This window comes from Procambarus clarkii, chromosome 62 (assembly GCF_040958095.1).
Source record: "Procambarus clarkii isolate CNS0578487 chromosome 62, FALCON_Pclarkii_2.0, whole genome shotgun sequence".
NCBI lineage: Eukaryota > Metazoa > Arthropoda > Malacostraca > Decapoda > Cambaridae > Procambarus > Procambarus clarkii.
Window position 1 is genome coordinate 4,946,194 of NC_091211.1, and position 22,808 is coordinate 4,969,001.

Genomic DNA, 22,808 nt, shown 5'->3' on the forward strand with positions numbered 1-22,808 from the left:
TCCTTCCTCCTCGACCTCTTCTTAAAAAATGAATAAAAATGATGAATTAACCTTTATTATGGTCTTTTCTTTTTACTAAATGTTGAAATATACTTTTATATTTCTACATTTCTATATTATTATATAAATAACAGCAATAAAAAACTACGTATATGAAACATTTAAGGTTGCCACAAGGTTTCAAATTTTTTTTAGCCAACGTTCCGTGCGATACGTTTCAGAAACTTATTTACATCCACACAAAATTACGCATTTAATGCGTGAAAACAAACGTTGCCCCTACTTTCCAACACTTTCCAGATACGTTGTGGCAACCTAAAATTGTTTCCTGGGTGTTGCTCTTACACGCAACAGATGGAGCTGTTTCTTAATAAGAGACTGTTTTTACTTGTCACAGGTGTGGCATCAATACTTATCCTTGCAAAATGAATGGTATGATAAACAACACAGCTCAATTTCAACACAATGTCACACAAAATAATGAAATCAAATTGAACATATATTGAAATCTATGTATATTCTATTTATCATTGCAATCGGAAACATTTAAATGGAATCGTAACATATTTAGTATAGCTTGTGTGGCTATTCTGTGCAACAGATGGTGCTGATTTTTTTTTTTAAATAGTAGCATGTTTTTATCTGTCACAGGAGTGTTATCTATATAGTAGGTATATAAAAACACGTGCGAATTCGAATGGAAAGTTGCTTCAAAATTTCAAAGCAATTGGTGAAGAACTTTCGGAGATTATAGCGTGTGTTGATCTTACATCCAACAAATAATGCAGTTTTTCAAAATAAGCATGTTTTTTTCCTGTCACAGGTGAGGCATGTATATAGTAGGTATATTAAAGCACGTGCATATTCGAATACAACGGTGTGTCAAAATTTCAAAGCAATCGGTAAAGAAGTTTAGAAGATTTCCCTCACATGAAAAACAGTTTTTTTTTTAATGCATATTTTTTCCCAGACACAGACGTGACATCTGTATAATATGTATATAAAAACCCGATCGGATGTGAATGGAACGTTGTATCAAAATTTCAAAGCAATCCGTGAAGAATTTTCGAGGATTAGCGGTTTAGAACAAACGAACATTTACATTTTTATTTATTTAGATAGCATTTTCATATGCATTTTAATCAACATAACATCATCATAATAATTCTCAGTAAAAACGAATACCGAATTTGGGAAAATATTGATGATTTTTCACCTTTTTCTTGGTGTATGATTTCAAGTAAAAATCCTCGAATTTAGTAATATTTTGATATTATCTCATGCTTTCTCATAATATGTGATTTAACATCAACATTTTACATTTTGTTTGGTACCAAGTCCAACAATCAAATTAGTCAAAGAATTAATAATACCCAAATTGCAAGCAGTGAAGATGGGAAATTCATTTGTGTTCACAATGACAACAAATTAAGTTTCCATTGCCAACTACAAAGTATTACTAAAAAGGTTTTTAAAACAGTACACATTCTCACCACAGGCAGATACTATGTTCCTCGCCCTGCCCTAGTTACTCTGTATTATTAGCTCATTTATCCACATCTCACAATGCTATTTGTGCCTGGAGGATCCGGCATCTATGCTCTTTGTGCCTGGGGTGGGATTTGTCCCACAGAGCCCAATTGCTTGTCTATTGGTCTTCTCTCACACTGCTTCATGTTCCTTTCATTGATGATCCATTTCGAGGCAGTCTGCTCAAGAACTCGTCCTTACATATATTGTGTGCAACTTTCAGATTATGTATATCGTAAATGTCATAAGTTAGTTCCTCTTCCTTCTGTATATAGTTTATATATAGTATATATAGTGGGGGCCTCGTAGCCTGGTGGATAGCGCGCAGGACTCGTAATTCTGTGGCGCGGGTTCGATTCCCGCACGAGGCAGAAACAAATGGGCAAAGTTTCTTTCACCCTAAATGCCCCTGTTGCCTAGCAGTAAATAGGTACCTGGGAGTTAGTCAGCTGTCACGGGCTGCTTCCTGGGGGTGGAGGCCTGGTCGAGGACCGGGCCGCGGGGACACTAAAAAAAAAAAAAAAAAAAAAGCCCCGAAATCATCTCAAGATAACTCAAGATAACTTCTGTTCTATATTTTATATTGTCTCACTCCTATTTATATCTGCAAAGTCTGCATTTATTTTGGTTAATGTCTAATTGTAATTTTCCCCACTTCGAAGTTCTCGACTGATTTTATAGTTCGAATCAGTTAAGCAAAATCAGCTTACATTGATATGAATAAATATATTTAATTTGTAAAGGTTTTTACATAATTAGGAAAATAAGAGCCTAGTACCATCTCGTGGGTTCTTTCTCGCATCACCTCCCTCATTCTGATATTTCTTTTCTGATATTTTGTCTACTACTGTAAGATTATCCTTCAACCAACTTTGACACTTTACCACTTACCTGTATATATTTATCATCCATAACCTCTCACCACATTTTTATTTGCTCCACGGTTTTTGTGTTGATAACATAAAAAGGCAAAAAGTATAATGAATATAATTAAATGTCATCTTTTCCTGATAAGTTGGTATATAAAATGTGGCATTCACACAGAAATGGCTGTGACGTCACTGCTGTTGCTGCTCGCTGCTTCTGTCTCTGCAGGACTCCTGCATGTGCCTATTCATGATGGTAAGTGCTTACACATGCGCTAACATATAAGGTACTATTTTATCTGGCCTCAAAATTATAGGCAGGTGAAGCAGTTTTTGCGTAATGAAAGCCTAAGTGAGTTGAAGCAAATAGAATTTATTACTTCATAAAATTTATTACTCCATGAAATACTCTATTCCTTATGCAATAGGAGTACAGGCCGGATCACGGTTCACTCTGTCGGCTATCGTCCCGATTGTTTCATCCACAGGTACGTTGGTAAACAGAGATTCTACGTCCAACGAGGCTCTTATCCCTGTGGCCCGTGTTCCCCGCAGCAAGTCAACAAATTCTTTTGGAGACTTCAGGCTGAAGGCGCAAGGGACATAAGAAGTCAGCAAGCCGTTCAGTCGTTTCGCCAGTCTGTACGTGGGTGTGGGTATCTGGCTGATGATTGGCCGAAGTGGGTTTCCAGGCTTGTGTGTCTTGACGTTTCCATACGCATATCCAGGTTTATATTCCCCAATAATCTTTGGCAGGTGGAGTCCAGATTTCTTGGCGTTCACAGTGAACGTTCTTGGCGAAACGACTCAACGGCTTGCTGACTCCTTATGTCCCTTGCGCCTTCAGCCTGAAGTCTCCAAAAGAATTTGTTGACTTGCTGCGGGGAACACGGGCCACAGGGATAAGAGCCTCGTTGGACGTAGAATCTCTGTTTACCAACGTACCTGTGGATGAAACAATCGGGATGATAGCCGACAGAGTGAACCGTGATCCGGCCTGTACTCCTCTTGACATACCAGAAAACGGTCTAAGGAAACTACTCCAAGCTTGTACTAAAGAGGCACCCTTCTTGAGCCCGGATGGACACATGTATAAGCAAGTAGATGGGGCCGCCATGGGTTCTCCCCTAGGTGTCCTGTTTGCAAACTTCTACATGAGTACCATCAAGCAAAAGTCTTAGTCGACATGAACTTGAAACTGGCCATATACTGCAGGTATGTTGACGACATTTTTACACAGGTACCTGATGTCAGACATCTACAGGAGCTGAAGGAGGCATTTGAGCAGAATTCTGTGTTGCGTTTCACCTACGAGATGGAGAAGGATGGGAAGCGGCCCTTTCTAGATGTAACAGTCATGGAAAGGAGCAGAGTTTTCCACACTGCAGTCTACACTAAGGAAACAAGCATAGGAATGTGCCTGAATGCCAACAGTGACTGCCCGGACAGGTACAAGAGGAGTGTTGTTAACGCTTATGTCGACTGTGCTCTCAGCCACAGCTCAGAATGGAAGCAAGTTGACGAAGAACTCTGTAGGGTAATGCAGGTCCTAGTCAACAAAGGCTTCTCCAACGGTTTCGTGAAAGACATCATAAGAAGGAAAGAGAAACGCCATACAACCTCTGAAGAGACAACTAACACAACACCTATACCCCCTATTAGACTATTTTACAGGAACTTCTTTTCCACAGCCCATAAAACGGAGGAAAGGGTCCAGAAAGATATTGTCAGTAGAAACGTTATCTTTATAGACAAAAATCAGAAGATACAACTGACAATTTACTATAAAACCAAAAAAACGGCCAGCCTACTCATGAGAAACTCTCCAGACACAAAGCAGAACGCTTTAAAAGAGACCAACGTCGTCTATGCCTTCAAATGCCCTCTTGGGGATTGTAAGCGTCAAAAAACTCAGTATATAGGCAAGACAACAACATCTCTTTCCAGGCGTTTAACGATGTATAAGCAACAGAGCTCCATTAAGGAACATATAGCCTCTTCCCACAACCAAACCATCACCAGAGAAATCTTAGCAAACAACACAGAAATCATCGATAGATACAGCGATAGCAGGCGGCTCGACGTCTGCGAGGCACTACACATCAAAAAGTCAACACCAGCAATCAACAGCCAATTAATGCACAACTATATTCTACCCACTTCAAGACTCCGCTCCAATATAGAAGCATCAAGAAATATGGGCCAATAAAAATAGGCCTTCTGCAGTTACCCACTTTTAATACCTGTTTGTATTTCATTGTTTCGTGTTCTGTCTTGTGTTAAAAGTTTATTTTTACCTCATCCAAAACTATTGTAACTTGTCACTTCACCCAAATGAAGGTATAAAAACTCAAAAGATGTTTAAGCTCTATTCAGTTAAAGTTGTGTGTGTTTGTGTAAACTAAAGTCTTTGAAAATGTAATAAGCTTTACGAAACGCGCTCAAGTGTCGCGTCAGACTAAAAATAAAAATGAATTTTGGAGAATTGATCTTTGAATTACCATCAACAGTGAAAAGAAACGTAAGAAAGATCGAGAAAATTCGTGTTAGAATTATTAATCTTACTTTTTCGGTCATATTTAATAATATATGTCTACAGGAAAGACTGCTACCATAATATACTAAAATATATATATATATATATATATATATATATATATATATATATATATATATATATATATATATATATATATATATATATATATATATATATATATATATATATATATATATATATATATATATATATATATATATAGAAATGACTGTGTCAGACCACGGAGGAAAATTTAAACAGGAATTTCCTTTCCTTAAGTACTTTCGTATATTAATACATCTTCACACACATGTATAATTAACACACACACACACACACACACACACACACACACACACACACACACACACACACACACACACACACACACACACACACACACACACATACACACACACACACACACACACACACACACACACACACACATACACGCGCACACACACACACACGTGGGCCTCGTAACCTGGTGGATAGCGCGCAGGATTCGTAATTCTGTGGTGCGGGTTCGATTCCCGCACGAGGCAGAAACAAATGGGCAAAGTTTCTTTCACCCTGAATGCCCCTGTTACCTAGCAGTAAATAGGTACCTGGGAGTTAGTCAGCTGTCATGGGCTGCTTCCTGGGGTGTGTGTGTGTGTGGTGTGGTGTGGGAAGAAAAAAAAAAAAAAAAAAAAAAAAGTAGTTAGTAAACAGTTGATTGACAGTTGAGAGGCGGGCCGAAAGAGCAAAGCTCAACCCCCGTAAAAACACAACTAGTAAACACACACTCATACACACACACACATACACACAAACACACACAAAGCGAAAAAACAACCTAAGTTACTACACAGTCATATAAGAAGAAAAATGTCGGTGAACGACCAAGTGACAAGACTAAGGAAGACAGAGGGGGCATATACTGAAAGTGACAAGGAAATCTGCGAGGCACTGAATGCCAGTTTCCATGGAGTGTTCACTACCGAGCCTGAGCAGCTCCCATTGTTGGAAGGGGTTACCCTAGATGAAAGACTATCAGATATAGAGGTGCCAGCAGAGGAGGTAATGAAACAGTTAACAACTCTAGATGCAACTAAAGCAGTTGGACCAGACAAAGTATCACCGTGGATACTAAAAGAAGCAGCACAGGCCCTCAGCGTGCCTCTGGCAATGATCTTTAATGAGTCACTTATGTCAGGAGAATTGCCCAGTTGCTGGAAGAAGGCAAATGTCGTGCCGATCTTCAAGAAAGGTGATAGGGAGGAGGCACTTAACTATAGACCTGTATCACTGACAAGCATCCCCTGTAAAATACTGGAAAGAATAATTAGGCTACGACTGGTTGCACACCTGGAGAACATTAGGTTTGTGAACAAACATCAACATGGGTTCTGGACAGGGAAATCGTGCCTAACAAACCTTCTGGAATTCTATGATAAAATAACGAGGATAAGACAGGACAGAGATGGTTGGGCAGACTGCATATTTCTGGACTGCCAAAAAGCCTTTGATACAGTACCGCACATGAGACTGCTGTTCAAGCTCGAGAGGCAGGCGGGGGTGGGGGGAAAGGTCCTAGCATGGATAAGGAACTACCTAACAGGAAGGAGCCAAAGAGTTACGGTAAGGGGCGAGAAGTCGGACTGGCGAACAGTAACAAGGGGAGTACCACAAGGATCGGTGCTGGGACCAATTCTATTTCTTGTATATGTTAACGACATGTTTACAGGCGTAGAGTCCTACATGTCGATGTTTGCGGATGATGCAAAGTTAATGAGAAGAGTTGTGACAGATGAGGATTGCAGGATCCTCCAAGAGGACCTGAACAGATTGCAGAGATGGTCAGAGAAATGGCTACTAGAATTCAACACGAGCAAATGTAAAGTTATGGAAATGGGACTAGGAGATAGGAGACCAAAGGGACAGTACACAATGAAGGGGAACAGCCTACCTGTAACGACGCGTGAAAGAGACCTGGGGGTGGACGTAACACCTAATCTATCTCCTGAGGCACATATTAATAGGATAACGACAGCAGCGTACTCTACACTGGCAAAAGTTAGAACATCATTCAGAAACCTAAGTAAGAAGGCATTTAGGGCGCTTTACACTGCCTACGTGAGGCCAGTCTTAGAGTATGCCGCCTCATCTGAAGAAGCATATAATGAAACTGGAAAAGGTTCAGAGGTTTGCAACGAGACTCGTCCCAGAGCTACGAGGGATGGGGTATGAGGAGCGCCTAAGGAAACTGTGCCTTACGACACTAGAAAGAAGAAGGGAGAGGGGGGACATGATAGGAACGTATAAGATACTCAGAGGGATTGACAGAGTGGACATAGACGAAATGTTCACACGGAATAGTAACAGAACGAGAGGACATGGATGGAAGCTTGAAACTCAGATGAGTCACAGAGATGTTAGGAAGTTTTCTTTTAGCGTGAGAGTAGTGGGGAAATGGAATGCACTTCAGGAACAGGTTGTGGAAGCAAATACTATTCATAATTTTAAAACCAGGTATGATAGGGAAATGGGACAGGAGTCATTGCTGTAAACAACCGATGCTCGAATGGCGGGATCCAAGAGTCAATGCTCGATCCTGCAGACACAACTAGGTGAGTACACACACACACACACACACACACATATATATATATATATATATATATATATATATATATATATATATATATATATATATATAATATATATATATATATATATATATATATATATATATATATATATATGTATATATATATATATATATATATATATATATATATATATATATATATATATATATATATATATATATATATATATATATATATATATATATATATATATATATATATATATATATATATATACATATCTACATTTGAGTGAGGTGGGAGGGGTGATGTGGCATTAACACAAGACAGAACAAGAGGGGATATTAATAGGGTATTAAAAGTATCAACACAAGACAGAACACAAACAATGGGTATTGAATAGAAGTGTTTGTAGAAAGCCTATTGGTCCATATTTCTTGATGCTTCTATATTGGAGCGGAGTCTTGAGGTGGGTAGAATATAGTTGTGCAATAATTGGCTGTTGATTGCTGGTGTTGACTTCTTGATGTGTAGTGCCTCGCAAACGTCAAGCCGCCTGCTATCGCTGTATCTATCTGAGGCACTACACATCAAGAAGTCAACACCAGCAATCAACAGCCAATTATTGCACAACTATATTCTACCCACCTCAAGACTCCGCTCCAATATAGAAGCATCAAGAAATATGGACCAATAGGCTTTCTACAAACACTTCTATTCAATACCCATTGTTTGTGTTCTGTCTTGTGTTGATACTTTTAATACCCTATTAATATCCCCTCTTGTTCTGTCTTGTGTTAATGCCACATCACCCCTCCCACCTCACTCAAATGTAGATATATACATATATATATATATATATATATATATATATATATATATATATATATATATATATATATATATATATATATATATATATATATATATATATATATATCATATATATATATATATGCACCAGAGGTACCACCTCTGGTGCAATTATGGGGACCTACAGCCTCAGAGAAGGGAACACAGAGCATTCAGGGAAAAACTTGCTATTTAACTCTAAATACGTAAGAGTGTTCGCTTCTCCTACCACCCCCCCCCCCTTTTTATGGTGTACACTTTATTATGCAAGGTTATACAGTTACATATCTGATTTTATACAAAAAATGAACATTAGGAGGACACAAAAAAAAGTTCGCTTCCTAGAGGCTGTAGATTTCCTCGAACTCCTCCGACGCTAGGCAGGAACCGAGGATAAAATTTCTGTATTTAAGTGTTAAGATATTATTATCACTGCGTAAGTGTATTCATTATCATTTGTCAGAAGTTTTTCAGTAAACCAAAAAATTCCAGATGATTACTCTTGTTTGCTAGTGAAAAAGAGAGAGTTGTCAGAAGTGTTAAGTTAGTTCACAATCAAATCAATCATTTAAGTTCGTAAGTTAGTTCACAATCAAATCAAATCATATTATTCATTTAACGATTCGTGACACCATCTCAAAGGTAGAACTGCTCCCCACAGCCTCGCATCTTTATAAATTTGATGTAATGAACCCCAAGCATCCTAATTCCTCCAGCGAATTTCCGTCTTGGCAGAACGATGACCAACCGCAAGATTACAATATCCTAGTGGAAGAGATCATTACTTGTGTCACTATCACTGGTTTATAACTGTCTTGTAGATAGCTCTTTGGGAACTCAACGTGGGCTATTGCAATTACAGGAGCAACTGCGGATCCTCTGTGAAAACCATATTATTGTTACAGAACCCACTGTATTATTATTGAAGATATTTGATTAATACATTTGGTGACATATTGACTATTGTTTGCACAATAAAATAAATTACTTTTGTACACAAAACATCTCTGCTCACCCTTTCTGGCTCACAGACAAGTTCAAAATTCCTTCTTAATAGTAATTATTTTTACGACCATCTTTGTTATTTATGTATCTCACTGCACTCACGAATCGCTGGTAATATGTTAATTAAAGCTTGATTTGGTATCATCTCGGTGCCTTTTGACCCATAGCGGATTCAGTAGAATACCAGGTTAAATTAATTATAATATATTGTGGTCCAGCGGGTTAAGACGTGTTGCTGGGGTGATCCGGAACACGGTGGTTCGAATCCCCAAATGGCTGCAATGATTATTATTGTTAATATTTTATGTTAGTCATAAGGACTTTAAACACTTAATGGCCATCTCCTTACCGAACTGCTACAAAATATTTACTAGACCTAAAGATATTAAATCGTTTGTTCAATGCTTTACGGTTTCCTAATAGTATATTACACATGATGCTCACCTCCACAGACGATGATCTCACACCAGGAGCAATGGCCGGAGTGTTGGATGCTGTGTTGTCATCAGATGAGCATCCCCGCTGTTCTGTATTCTTCATCACAGACGCTGCCTCCTCTCACCCAGCAGTCACACATGTAGGGACTGTGAACTAGTAACAAGAAACTTGAGTGATATTTTATATTAATATATTGTAAATGGCAGGACACCAATTTACTGGAACGATATTTACAGTATGAATTAATTTGATGCAGTTAATAAAGGTGTTACGAGTGGGAGGAGGTGTGGGCGTCTTCATGACAACAGCGGTCGCCTTGGATGGTAACGGTACACGCTGGCAGCTTCCTCAGCTGCTTCATCACGCTAGGAAGGTTAGTGGCTGTTGGTGGTTGATGTTATGTCACGCTTTACCTGATGCTGATGTTGTGGGTAGTTCACTCTCACCTTAATGGTGAGGAGCACACGTCACTCTCACCTTAATGGTGATGAGCACAAGTCACTCTCACCTTAATGGTGATGAGCACAAGGTACTCTCACCTTAATGGTGATGAGCACAAGTCACTCTCACCTTAATGGTGAGGAACACACGTCACTCTCCCCTTAATGGTGAGGAACACAAGGTACTCTCACCTTAATGGTGATGAGCATAAGTCACTCTCACCTTAATGGTGAGGAGCACACATCACTCTCCTTAATGGTGAGGAACACACGTCACTCTCCTTAATGGTGAGGAACACACGTCACTCTCCTTAATGGTGAGGAACACACGTCACTCTCACCTTAATGGTGAGGAGCACACATCACTCTCCTTAATGGTGAGGAGCACACGTCACTCTCACCTTACTGGTGAGGAGCACACATCACTCTCCTTAATGGTGAGGAACACACGTCACTCTCCTTAATGGTGAGGAGCACAAGTCACTCTCACCTTAATGGTGAGGAACACACGTCACTCTCACCTTAATGGTGAGGAACACAAGGTACTCTCACCTTAATGGTGATGAGCATAAGTCACTCTCACCTTAATGGTGATGAGCACACGTCATTCTCACCTTAATGGTGAGGAACACACGTCACTCTCCTTAATGGTGAGGAGCACACGTCACTCTCCTTAATGGTGAGGAGCACAAGTCACTCTCACCTTAATGGTGATGAGCACACGTCACTCTCACCTTAATGGTGAGGAACACACGTCACTCTGACCTTAATGGTGAGGAACACAAGGTACTCTCACCTTAATGGTGATGAGCATAAGTCACTCTCACCTTAATGGTGAGGAGCACAAGTCATTCTCATCTTAATGGTGAGGAACACACGTCACTCTCACCTTAATGGTGATGAGCACAAGTCACTCTCACCTTAATGGTGAGGAACACACGTCACTCTTCTTAATGGTGAGGAGCACACGTCACTCTCCTTAATGGTGAGGAGCACAAGTCACTCTCACCTTAATGGTGAGGAGCACAAGTCACTCTCACCTTAATGGTGAGGAGCACACGTCACTCTCACCTTAATGGTGATGAGCATAAGTCACTCTCACCTTAATGGTGAGGAGCACAAGTCACTCTCACCTTAATGGTGATGAGCATAAGTCACTCTCACCTTAATGGTGAGGAGCACAAGTCATTCTCACCTTAATGGTGAGGAGCACGTCACTCTCACCTTAATGGTGGGGAGCACAAGTCACTCTCACCTTAATGGTGGGGAGCACATGTCATTCTCACCTTAATGGTGATGAGCACAAGGTACTCTCACCTCAATGGTGACTAGGAGGGCAAGTCTCCCGGGTCCCATCCACAGGTTCCACCTTGTGACTCAGGAGATAAAAATCTAAGTGCATGACTGGTCTCTGAAAGCACTGAAATAGTCGTTGTTGTTGTTTTAGATTTATCTACACATAACGAAATGGCCTTGTAATACGGGCTATGGTGAGCCCGTAATTGAATTTGGGTATTCGCGATAATCTTGTTACTGTGATATTTGGGTCAAAGTTTTAAATAGAGGTGGGGTTTCCTCCGTTTTCCCTTCTGTTTTAGAACACTGGTTTTAGTCTTATTTTAAAAACATTATCTTTGTGGCAGATGGAGAGTTACAGTGATCACTAGTGTCTCCCCTTCTTCAACAGCTTTTATATTCATTGTAGTTGAGGTGGATTTGGTATCTAACGCAGCTGCTCTCGTTAGATTAATGTTGAGTTTGATGTTCCGGGCTTCAGATGCTTCACATTCCAGTAAGTAATGCAATAGTGTTGCTTCTGTAGCTGTTCCAGCGATATGACACAGCCTTAACTATTGTGTTCATTACCTCCCAGCAGCACTTGTAACCAAGTCTGAGTCTGTGTATGGCTACTGCAATGTCTCTGGATATCTTTTTGCCAGGCATGAAAGAGTAGTACACAGTGGCTTGTTCGTACCACATCGTAGTAGATCTTCCTTCCGCTACTTTGGCTCTGTAATAGTTGTGAGTATTTTCTTCTTGATTTGCTCCTTAATCGTTGAAAGAACTTGGAGGTATTTTAACTTGTACAACAGTTAAAGCAGTAGACATTTTTGCTAGTGAGTCTGCCTTTTCATTACCATCTATGCCAATGTGACTTGGTATCCAATTTAGGTTGACTGACAGCCCTAGAGTGTGTGCTTCTTTTCCTATATGTAGGATTTCTGTGGCGAGTTGTATATTATCTGTGCTGACTGGATGACAATGCCTGGAACAAAGATTTAGAGTTAGTATGAATGATGACATGTAAAATATTCTCAATTGCATAATTTATGGCCTCCTTCAGGACATATAATTCTGTCTGCAATGTTGAGCACCCACTATTCATGCTCCAGTAAGCTTCATGGTTGTTAGTGTAAACTGCTGCCCCAGCAGAATTTTTTTCTTGATCAACAGATCCGTCTGTGAAGATGTGAGTGGTTGTAGGTCTTGAAATGCTTTCCATTTGTTGTTCTATGACTGCTTTGAGCCTCTGCGAGTCACATGCTGATTTTTTAACTGGTGATCATTCCATGATTATCTTTAGACTCGATTCTTCCCATGGAGGAGGCTGCCAAAAGTGTTGATATGATCTATCTTCTCCTTTGAATTTAATGGTCCGTTTCAAGTCCACTTTCTCTAGAATCTTGACCAGATTATCCGTTCATGCACTTGTTCTATACTGAAGAGTTCTGTGGAGCGATCTGTGTATGCTATCTTTGATTGACAGTCTGGCGATAGATTCAACCAGTTTTGCTGTTAAGGTTGGTATTTTTTGTTTGATCCTGTTGTGTAAGGCTGGTAATCTGGTTTCCGTTCTTAGATTCGATGAGAGCATCATTTTGTGTCACTTCCAGTTTCTCCCATTAGTTATCACTGAGGGATGTAAGAGCAGGAGCAGCATAGTCAATGAGTGACCTAACTGCTTGAACGTAGTACATTTTGAGTATTGGTAGAGATGCACCCTCTCTAAGACTTGTCAAGGAAAACAAAGCTGAGTTTCTGGCATTACAACGTTGCCGAAGACATTCAATTTCTTGAGTGAATTTCAACTGGTCTATTATGATCATAATAGACTATTTCAGAGTCTATTATGACTCTTAGGTATTGAAAAAAGGTAATCCACTCAATTTCTTGTCCTTGTATTGCGAGTCTGATGTCTTGAGTTCTCATTTTAATGGTCATTGCTTTGGTTTTATGGCTGTATATTTTCACTGCTATGCGTTCCGCTTCAATGCTGATAATATCTAGGCCTTTTTGTGCATGGTTCCTGGCGCATTTGCCATTGATGATGACAACAAAGTCGTCTGCAAAGTTAAGCAGTTTGGCTTTTGGTAACTTGAGCTTCATGAATTGTTCCATGAGACAGTTGAAGAGAAAACGTCTTAGTATTCCTCCCAGCGGAGTTCCATTTTCAAGCCTCTTTGAGGAGGATGTTTTTCCTTGGAATCTGACTTTATCTTCTCATTTAAGCAGACTTCATTTGGCAAAGGCAAGAGCGTGTCCTTCGATTTCTTTATCCACAAGGCAGCCCAGTGTAGATGGAGCACTGGCTAGGCTTTTTCTATGTTCAGAAAAATATGGATTCCTGGTTTGTCATTGATTTGATCCAAGAGGGAAGTAAGGCATTATGTGGTTTCCACACACCTGTAAGTAGACAAATTTTGGTGCAGTGGATGGGCTTTCCATTCAGTTTGACTAAGAACCATTCTTTTGGAAGTTTTGACCAAACAGCTTGTTAATGAGATGGGTATTGAATTTCCTGGGTCTTTGGGTTTTGGAATGCACTATAATTGCACAATTCCATGACAGTGGTCGAGTTCTTGTCACCCATACTTTGTTGATGATATTTAAGAAGGCTTCTTCACCCTTTTCTCTTATCGGCCAATATGTTATAAGTGATTTTATCTTCACCTGAAGCCGTGTTTTTAGTTTTCTTTTTAGCTCTTCTGCGTTCTTTCATATTGAAAGGCAGGTCTAGTTCGTCAGGTAAGGCTAAAGCATTTTTTCCATCTTGCTGCTTAAAGTTTTTGTTGGTTAGTCAGAGTTGCTTGTGGAAGTGGAGTGCAACTGGCTCTTGAAGCAAACAGATTTGCTAATCTTTTTGCTTCTTACTCTGGATGAGCATGATGGGGCGGAGCATTAATGCAGCGAGCTACACGACACTGACATATTTAAAAATCTGCATAAAGAAGACAAACTAACAAATGCAAAATCCCCAAGCTGCGAGGATAAACATCACGCCTGGAACAAACAATGTCCTGAGAGGGTACAAAATATCCAAGCCTTTGGATCTACCCAGCAACCCGAAGCCACAAATCCACGACAAACTACCAGACACTCAGTTAAAAGCCAATGAAATACTCCTTTGCAAGTCCGAATCTATGAAAATAAAAATTAGCAACAGTTTAGAGCACCAATTCCTTCTAGTCTGAACAACAGGTTCTCGAATAACTGGAAAAAACAGAACACTACTCCACAAGGCAACCCACCCTCCACAGATCAAGGCAGCAAAATTAATACACCTGCTATTGCCTCCAGGATATCTCAAGCACGGATGGTGAACTCTACATCATTAAATGCTCCAGTAGCTGGATGTAGCAAAGACATTACGACTCAACCAAGAGTCTCCCCATCTACCAAGACAAAAGAAAGGCAACCAAAGGCGTATCAAGTGACCTTCAGCAAGATGGTTGACAAAGCATTCCAAGCACTGGAACAGACCAACCCTCTGTCAAGAATGGAAATATTAACAGAGGTAAAAAAAATCTACTGAACTTATTTCCTTCTCATTTCTACAAGCCATACCGGAAAATGTCGACGAAGTCGAAGGTGACGAAACTGAATTGTTTCAGCACCCAATGGCAGTCTCCACTCCAGCCATGAAGACACAAACCGTCGGGGAAATCAGCACATTAGAAACCACCAAGGACTCAATGGATTCAACTCTAACAGAATAATGGACAATTACGACAATCTCAAAATTATACAATGGAACATTCAAGGATTCAAAAACAAAGCTCAAACACTCAGAGCAGTGCTTCTCAATGACATTATTAATATAGTTTTACTTCAAGAAACACTTACCAGGACTAAAAGAAGTATCAATATCCCAGGTATCAAGGTTACCACTGCCCAAATGCACAAGATGGCACCACAGGCACTTCAAAACTAGTAAGAAATCATATAAATGACACGCCAATCACAGACCTGCCTAACTATGGCGAGGACGTCGAAATTATGGGAGTTAATCTCACTATGAGGAACTCATCAATTACTCTCCGTGATGGAACTGGTCATGAAGCATTCCTGATACGAGAGATGACTTAGCTCTGGAATTACCTTTGTTGCACGGGGTTGCACGTTCTCCAGAGCAGCTATGTCCTACTGAAGACGAGATAGAGTAATACTCTTAGATAGAGTAATCTAAGTGGGGGCGCACCAGAGATTTACACAGTTAAACCATTACCTTATTTTCCTTATAGTAAAAAGTATGCTTGATTATCCCAAGAGTTTGGTTAGCTTTCCTGACTGCTGTACCCATCTGTTGTTCAACTTTTAATGAGTGGTAGATTTTGACTCCATGGTTCTTTTCGTCATCAATCTGCTTTAATGTAATGCTATTAATTTGGTAGTCGGGGCATAGGTTGTTAGGTCCTGCAGGGTCTTGCATTTGTCGATATTAAAAAGAATTTACCAGTCTTCTGACCATTTGTGGAGTTCATGTAGATCTCGTTGCAAGGCTTCAATATCATTATAATTTCCCATTTTACCATACTTTTTGTGTCATCTGCAAATTTGATGATGTGGTTTGTAATATTCTCATCAATGTTATTGATGTATATGACAAAAAGGGTTGGTCCCAAAATGGACCCCTGTGGCACCGCACTTATCATATTTCTCCATTCAGATTCGTTTCCATTTAGCACGACCCTTTGTTTTCTTTCCTTCAATCATTGTTTCATCCATTCTAATATTTTACCATTTATATGGGCCTGATCCGATTTCCTTGCCAGTCTTTCATGTGGTACCTTATCAAAAGCTTTAGCAAAATCCATGTATATTAAATCCACCAGAAAGCCTCTGTCTAAGTAGCTGGTTACTGTTTCCAAAAATGTGAGTCAATTTGTAAGGCAGGATATGTTTTTAACAAAACTATGTCGTGTCGATTGTACAAGGTTATTCACTGGAATATGGTAAATGATTTCCTCCCTGAGGATTCTTTCTGAGCTTGCAGTGATGTCAAGTTAATCGGCCGGTAGTTTTTTGCAGAGGTCTTTCTGCTCTTTTTGAATTAGGAGAAACAATTGAATATTTCCAATCTAGAGGGGACTACCCCTTGGTACAGAGATTTTGGGAAAAGTAGTTTGAGCGGTATCTTCTTGAGGTTATCTTGAGATGATTTTGGGGCTTAAGTGTCCCCGCGGCCCGGTCCTCGTCCAGGCCTCCACCCTCAGGAAGCAGCCCGTGACAGCTGACTATCTCACAGGTACCTATTTACTGCTAGGTAACAGGAGCATCAGGGTGAAAGAAACTCTGCCCATTGGTTCTCGCCGGCGCCCGGGATCGAACCCGGGACCACAGGATCACGCGTCCAGTGTTCTGTCCGCTCAGCCACCTGCTCCCTTATTCTTGTAGGCATGTATGGGGTCCTGTCCTGCATGTTCATGTACCTACAAGGCATGAACTATGCCTTGTAGGCATAGTTCTTCTGCCAGATCCTTTAAGACTTCGGATTGGATTCCATCCTCACCTGCAGCTTAGTTTGTCAATGTTCTTTCTAATTATTTCGCATGATATGTCCATAAACTCATTCTCCTCTCCTTCAAACATTTGTGTGGGGGATGGGAGGTCATCCAACCTTTCGAGTGTGAACGCTTATTTCAAATAATCATTTAGAGTGTTTGCTGCCCTTTATCATCCATTACAGCTTGGCTAGACTGATGTATTTAGGGTCCAAATGAGTCCTTTGTTTTGGTTTTACCTCGTATATATATATATATATATATATATATATATATATATATATATATATATATATATATATATATATATATATATATATATATATATATATATATATATATATATATATATATATATATATAGGCATAGAAAGATTTTGAATCTTTATTTGTTTTGGGCAAGTTTTCTTTCGTAGTTTCTTTTAGGTTCTCTGATTTTCTGAGTGGCCGAGTTTAGGGCATTTTTGTATAATCTCATAATGCATGATGTCCATCGTGAATTTATACATTCCTTATTTTGCTATGTTATCATTATTATATTATGTATCTAAAATGTATATTAGTAATATATATGTATGTATATAGTAGGTATATCATATAACTTCTATATAATCGTTATACCTTTGAGTGGTGAAAGGTGTCACTGTGTACCAACAGACTGCGTTAATGATGACCTAACCTGAGGTATTCCATCAGTGACGATAATTATCACTAAAATTAACTTGTATATAATCTATATCAATAAAAATGGAAATGTTCGTTCGTGCATAACTGCTAATCTCTGAAAGTTCTTCACCGATTGCTTTGAAATTTTGGCACAACGTTGCATTCGAATAGGCGCGTCTTTTTTATTTATCTTCTATATACAGGTGTAACAAGTGTCAACACCACACAGTACTGTGCAGGAACAGGAAAGACTGCAAAACCCCAAATGGAGTAAGGTAAAGCTTCCACTACTGTACAGTACTGCAAGGTGCAACAGGAGATTAGTGTCCTCTCAACAAAGTCCAACAATAATGTGACTTTGCCCACTGCCCAATGGCCAATAGCAAATAAAGGGACCAAGGTCTATTCCCGAGGGTAGTCTGACCAAGGGTCCCAGAAGACATTTGTCACTCAAAAGTTTACTGATCATCAATAAAAACATGTGACACTGGTAAAATTAAAAATTTCGGGGTTCCTTACTATCACAGGGCCTCAAGTCAACCAGGTGGTAGAACCTCTTGTATGTTTGGCCGTTTATGTCCGCCCACTAGAACCCATCACAGTAGACAAAATTCCATCGCACCTATTCCATCACGGTTTAGTCCTGGATCTGGAACACCGGATCCAGATCCCACTACCGGGTCCCACTACCAGAGGCGAACCTCTCACAATTCTTCCCAGACAAATCACAGCTGGGAGAAAGATTTTCGCCAATAAACTGAACCGATGACTAGCGGGTGAGGCCCCCGACAACATAGTGCAACAAATTAATGCCGAAAACCCAACACTGACAGCGACGACAGCTTTACTTATTAATACCCCCCACACCACTCGACCCTCGATGAAGATAGACAGCAGAACAGGCCCAGAAAACAGTGAAGAATGGTTTCAAGTGCTTTGGAATCGTCTCCTCACTAAACCAGATCGCCATGGAGAAGATCAACAATGTGAGACACTGCTACAAGTACTTCAGCTATGAACACTTCTCAAACAAGTGCCCAGAACAAACGGCTAAGTGCAGTTAGTTTTTGGTCTGGCACTCACAACTACAAGGACTGCACCACCACCGCTAAAAAATGTGAAAACTGTGGATAACAGCACGCCGCCACCTCCTACTCTGCATAAAAAAGAAAAGTGGAACTAAAGAAGCGTAAGTAGGTCACCACGCCATCGACCACCAAGAGGCAACTCGACGCATCCTTGGACCTTGGACCTGACCAGTTCCCCAGTCTACCTTCAACAAGCCAGACGCAGACATCAGAATGGACTGGACGCCCACATAAGCCTCAGCAGCAAGACACCGAAACCAGGAATGCCAATATCCACCCAGAGCATCCACGTCCTGATCATCACTGCATATGCAGATAGAATTGCGAAGCGAGACAATGATCTGGTCTTCAGAACAATGAATGGTCTTCTGGAAGCAAACATCATCGCGCCAGTACTGCTACCAGTGAAAGAACGAGGTAATGCAACCACCCAAACCGCTGCTCCTAGGACGACGACAACTGCGAACACTAAGGCAGATGCTCCATGGACGACAACAACTACAGACACCCAGGCAAGATGACAGCAGTTCACAACACAAACACACACAAAAAAACAGAAATACTTTCGACACAGGACGAAGAGGACTATGCATCTTTAAAAGAGCATGTGGACGTTGATGATCTCTCCGGCGAAGATGAGAATTGCTCCGAGGAAGCAGACTCGACGCCTCAAAGGATACGAATGCCCTTGTTTGAGGGTCACGGTGCACCTGACATTTTGGACATAACACACAGGTCGATACACCTCTTTAAAAAATTGCTAGGCAATCACCATCGATGTACCGCAGAATATCGTCGAGTGTTTCCCACGATACCCTACACCGTCGCCTTTGGACACCCATGTACAGACGTGAAGCCAAAACAAGAAACCGAAGAACAAGGAAAAATAGAACCTCGAGGGCTCCATGAGATAGTGATGCTGTAGTAGAATATCAAACAATGACTTTTGGATGCTGATTGGCCCTCTTGGATTAACCCCCTGGTGCTTTGTGCTGTGGGATTGATTCTGCCACACACCTATCCAAAAATTCTCGCGAGGCTGCTGGGTTAAGCCCTGGCTCTATTCTATACAACTATGAAGCTCCCTCTCCAGACTATATACTTCCGACTGGCCCACTTTCCTGACCACATTCATCCAAAGAACTATAGTATCAGCTACTGGTACTGGTAATGGCTTCAAACAGCATCCAATCACGGGCTATTCATGCCCGTGCCACCTCTGGAGTGCCTTAATCTATATCAATCAATCAATGGTCTAGGAACAACTGCCAAATTCCTGAAAGAAAAGCGAGTTAAATTAGCAGACAATAAAAATACGTCCAATCACCTCACCAATATTGGAATCCTTGTAGGTGTGGAATACTACTACTATTACTATTCATCACTGAACACACAAACCAACAGATAATGAACCTGTTAATGTCTGTGGGAGGCAAATTACTTACAGGCCCAATATTGAGACTGATGAAGCCCACACCTGTAGACAACAAACAAATCAATTCAGTGATGGTTGCATGACTAAGTGAACAGCAGTCACCACTAATGATCAAAGAAATGACCGAGGATAAGCTGGATCCTCCCCGTCCATAAATTATGGAATCTAACCACCTTAGGCATTGTCCCTGAACAACCTAATCTAGACGATGACTGAACATATCAATAATACCTCGGTTTAGTTGTCTACAGGGGGCAAACAATACTGGGTCAGGCTCCATGGCGACAGAATCATCCTAACCAACAAACCATTTCATGGCACAAACTCAACTAAGATCTCAGGTGTTGTGCTTACAAAGAACACCTGAGTACAAGAAATTGAACAATGAAATAATCCAACAACAACTCGAAAATATATTGATCAAAGTTGTAGAAAACAACGACCCTAAGGAAGGACACTATTTACCTCATGACACAGTATTAAAAGCTTCAGTTACTGCCTTACATATGATAGTCTTTAAATGCAATGCCAAGAGCAAACATAATAGTGTCTCATTGAATGACATACTTCAAACTGGCCATTGCCTAACCCAAAGGCTTTATGACATGTTGTTAAAATTCCGTATAGGAGATTAAAAATATATAATAAACAAACATAAGCAAGGCATTTCTCAGGGTAAGCCTCAAAGAGGACGACAGAAACTTCACAAAGTTCTTTTGGATCAAGGATCCCAGTGATCCAAACAGTAATTTAATTATGTACAAATTTGCATCAATCCTGTTCGGAGCTGCTACGCCTCCATTTCTGCTTTAAGCTACGTTATAAATGCACTTGAAGAAGTTCAGTAGCCCATACAAGACTGAAATTAGTAACAATCAGTACGTTGTGTTATGATCTCAGCCTGCAGGAGAAACGAGTCTCCCTCCTTGAGAGTTATTCATCAAGCCTGACCTGATTAGGAGGTCTAGCAAATATTGAGGTGATAACCCATATGTAAAATGGCTGGTTGGATATGTAAAACAATTTAAGATTATGGGCAGTGAAGAAGGAAGCAGATAAATGACTGGCTAGGAGATGTGAACATTTTGCTGGAGGCGTGAGGCTCGTTTCTGGAGGGCTTTGACCCCACTTGAGTGCCAGACATCGCAGGGGGAAAGCCGCGCTCCGTTGAGCTCCCGTTAGAAGGGAACCCCTAGTGATATATCTCGTAGAGAAGAGAAGTGTGCAGACGTACCAGCTGTGGAATCGAGCTGGGGATGTGTGGTCTCAAGTCGTGGGCGATGAGAAGTGTTTATTAAACCGCCCAGAGGCATTATTGTGGGCCGTGGCAGCGCCCTGACCAAGCCTCGTCAGAGGAAGGAGCACCCTCGACCAGACGATCTGTGGTAAGCACGATATACGCCAGTTCATAGTGATTGCTTGTAGTTGGTTGTGTGCCCAGCGACAGTAGCGATGTTTATTTATAAGTTAGACATGTTTTAATAAGGCAGAAAGCCTGAAATAAGAGAGTGAAGAGGGAGGAACACGGAGCGACGTCCATCCCCTATGAGCGCTGGCAGGCGACTGAGCAAGCCCGGCTCCTGACGGAGGAAGACCCTCCCAGCGAGTGAGGACCGCCTCCAGGCGAGGTGGAGTATGGACCCGCCCAAAACGGGGGAGTCCACTCTCACTGTATGTAGAGGACAGATAGAGGTTGGAGACAAACATATTGTGTGATTATTTTTGTTTATGTGTTAAAGGGGAAACAATTTTATTGGAGTGTCGATGGGTTGCAGGTTTGTCTTTGGGGAAGAAGTTGCTGAGAACTTCGAAGCCAGCACAGAGGGAGTAGTTGATGAGACTCCAAGGTAGTGGAGGCGAGGACCTCGAGCTGTGAGGAGAAGCAGTGAAGAAGAGTGTCACGTGCTTCTGTAGAGGTGGTGGAGCACCATAGTTGCTCGAGGAAACTTCATGGTGTAGCAGCCAAGAGAGCTGTGGAGGAGCCTAGCAGAAGGGTGAAGCACCGTAGTTGCTCAAGAAAACTTCATGATAGCAGCCTGGAGGAGCTGCAGAGGATCCTGGTAGTGAAGCCCGGAAGAACCTGAAGATATCAGGGTAGTGAACTTCCAGAGGTGGAAGGGGAAGTTCTGGTGGATTACTTGTAGGGAGTTGATAGTGTTTGGCTGTCGTTAGCGTGCAAGACGCAGTGAGAGGTGAGCGACTGTTTGCATTCTTATGTCAAGGAGTGTTTTATACTGAAGTTTAGAGTTGCAGGCGTAGGCTGGATTACCTACCGATGTATGCGTTCTAGGACTGATAGGGTGATCGATTGATCATTGCGGTGTAGCAAGGAACATTTATGCTGATATATGTTATTGCCTTCACATGCTGATTTTCATTGTACACATTTATAGATATATATATATATATATATATATATATATATATGTTTATTCCTCTTGTTGATAGTGCAACAGTGTATGTAGACTTGATCTACTTGAGGAGGTTGATAGTATCAGGTGGTGAATCAGACGATAGGATACCACTTGATAAGCTGATGATAGAGTTCTGATGGTGTTGGAGTGCAACCT

At 40.8% G+C, this 22,808-nt stretch overlaps 1 protein-coding gene across 1 annotated transcript in view; it reads left to right on the plus strand.

Moving 5' to 3' along the window:
• Positions 1 to 2,576: 2,576 nt before the first annotated feature.
• Positions 2,577 to 22,808, plus strand: part of LOC138354238 (uncharacterized) — a 78,394-nt gene continuing 58,162 nt past the window's right edge. The window contains exons 1-3 of the mRNA XM_069308124.1: positions 2,577 to 2,652; positions 9,842 to 9,966; positions 10,084 to 10,200. Of these exons, the coding sequence (XP_069164225.1) occupies positions 2,577 to 2,652; positions 9,842 to 9,966; positions 10,084 to 10,200 (318 nt within the window). The remainder of the gene's footprint in view (positions 2,653 to 9,841; positions 9,967 to 10,083; positions 10,201 to 22,808) is intronic.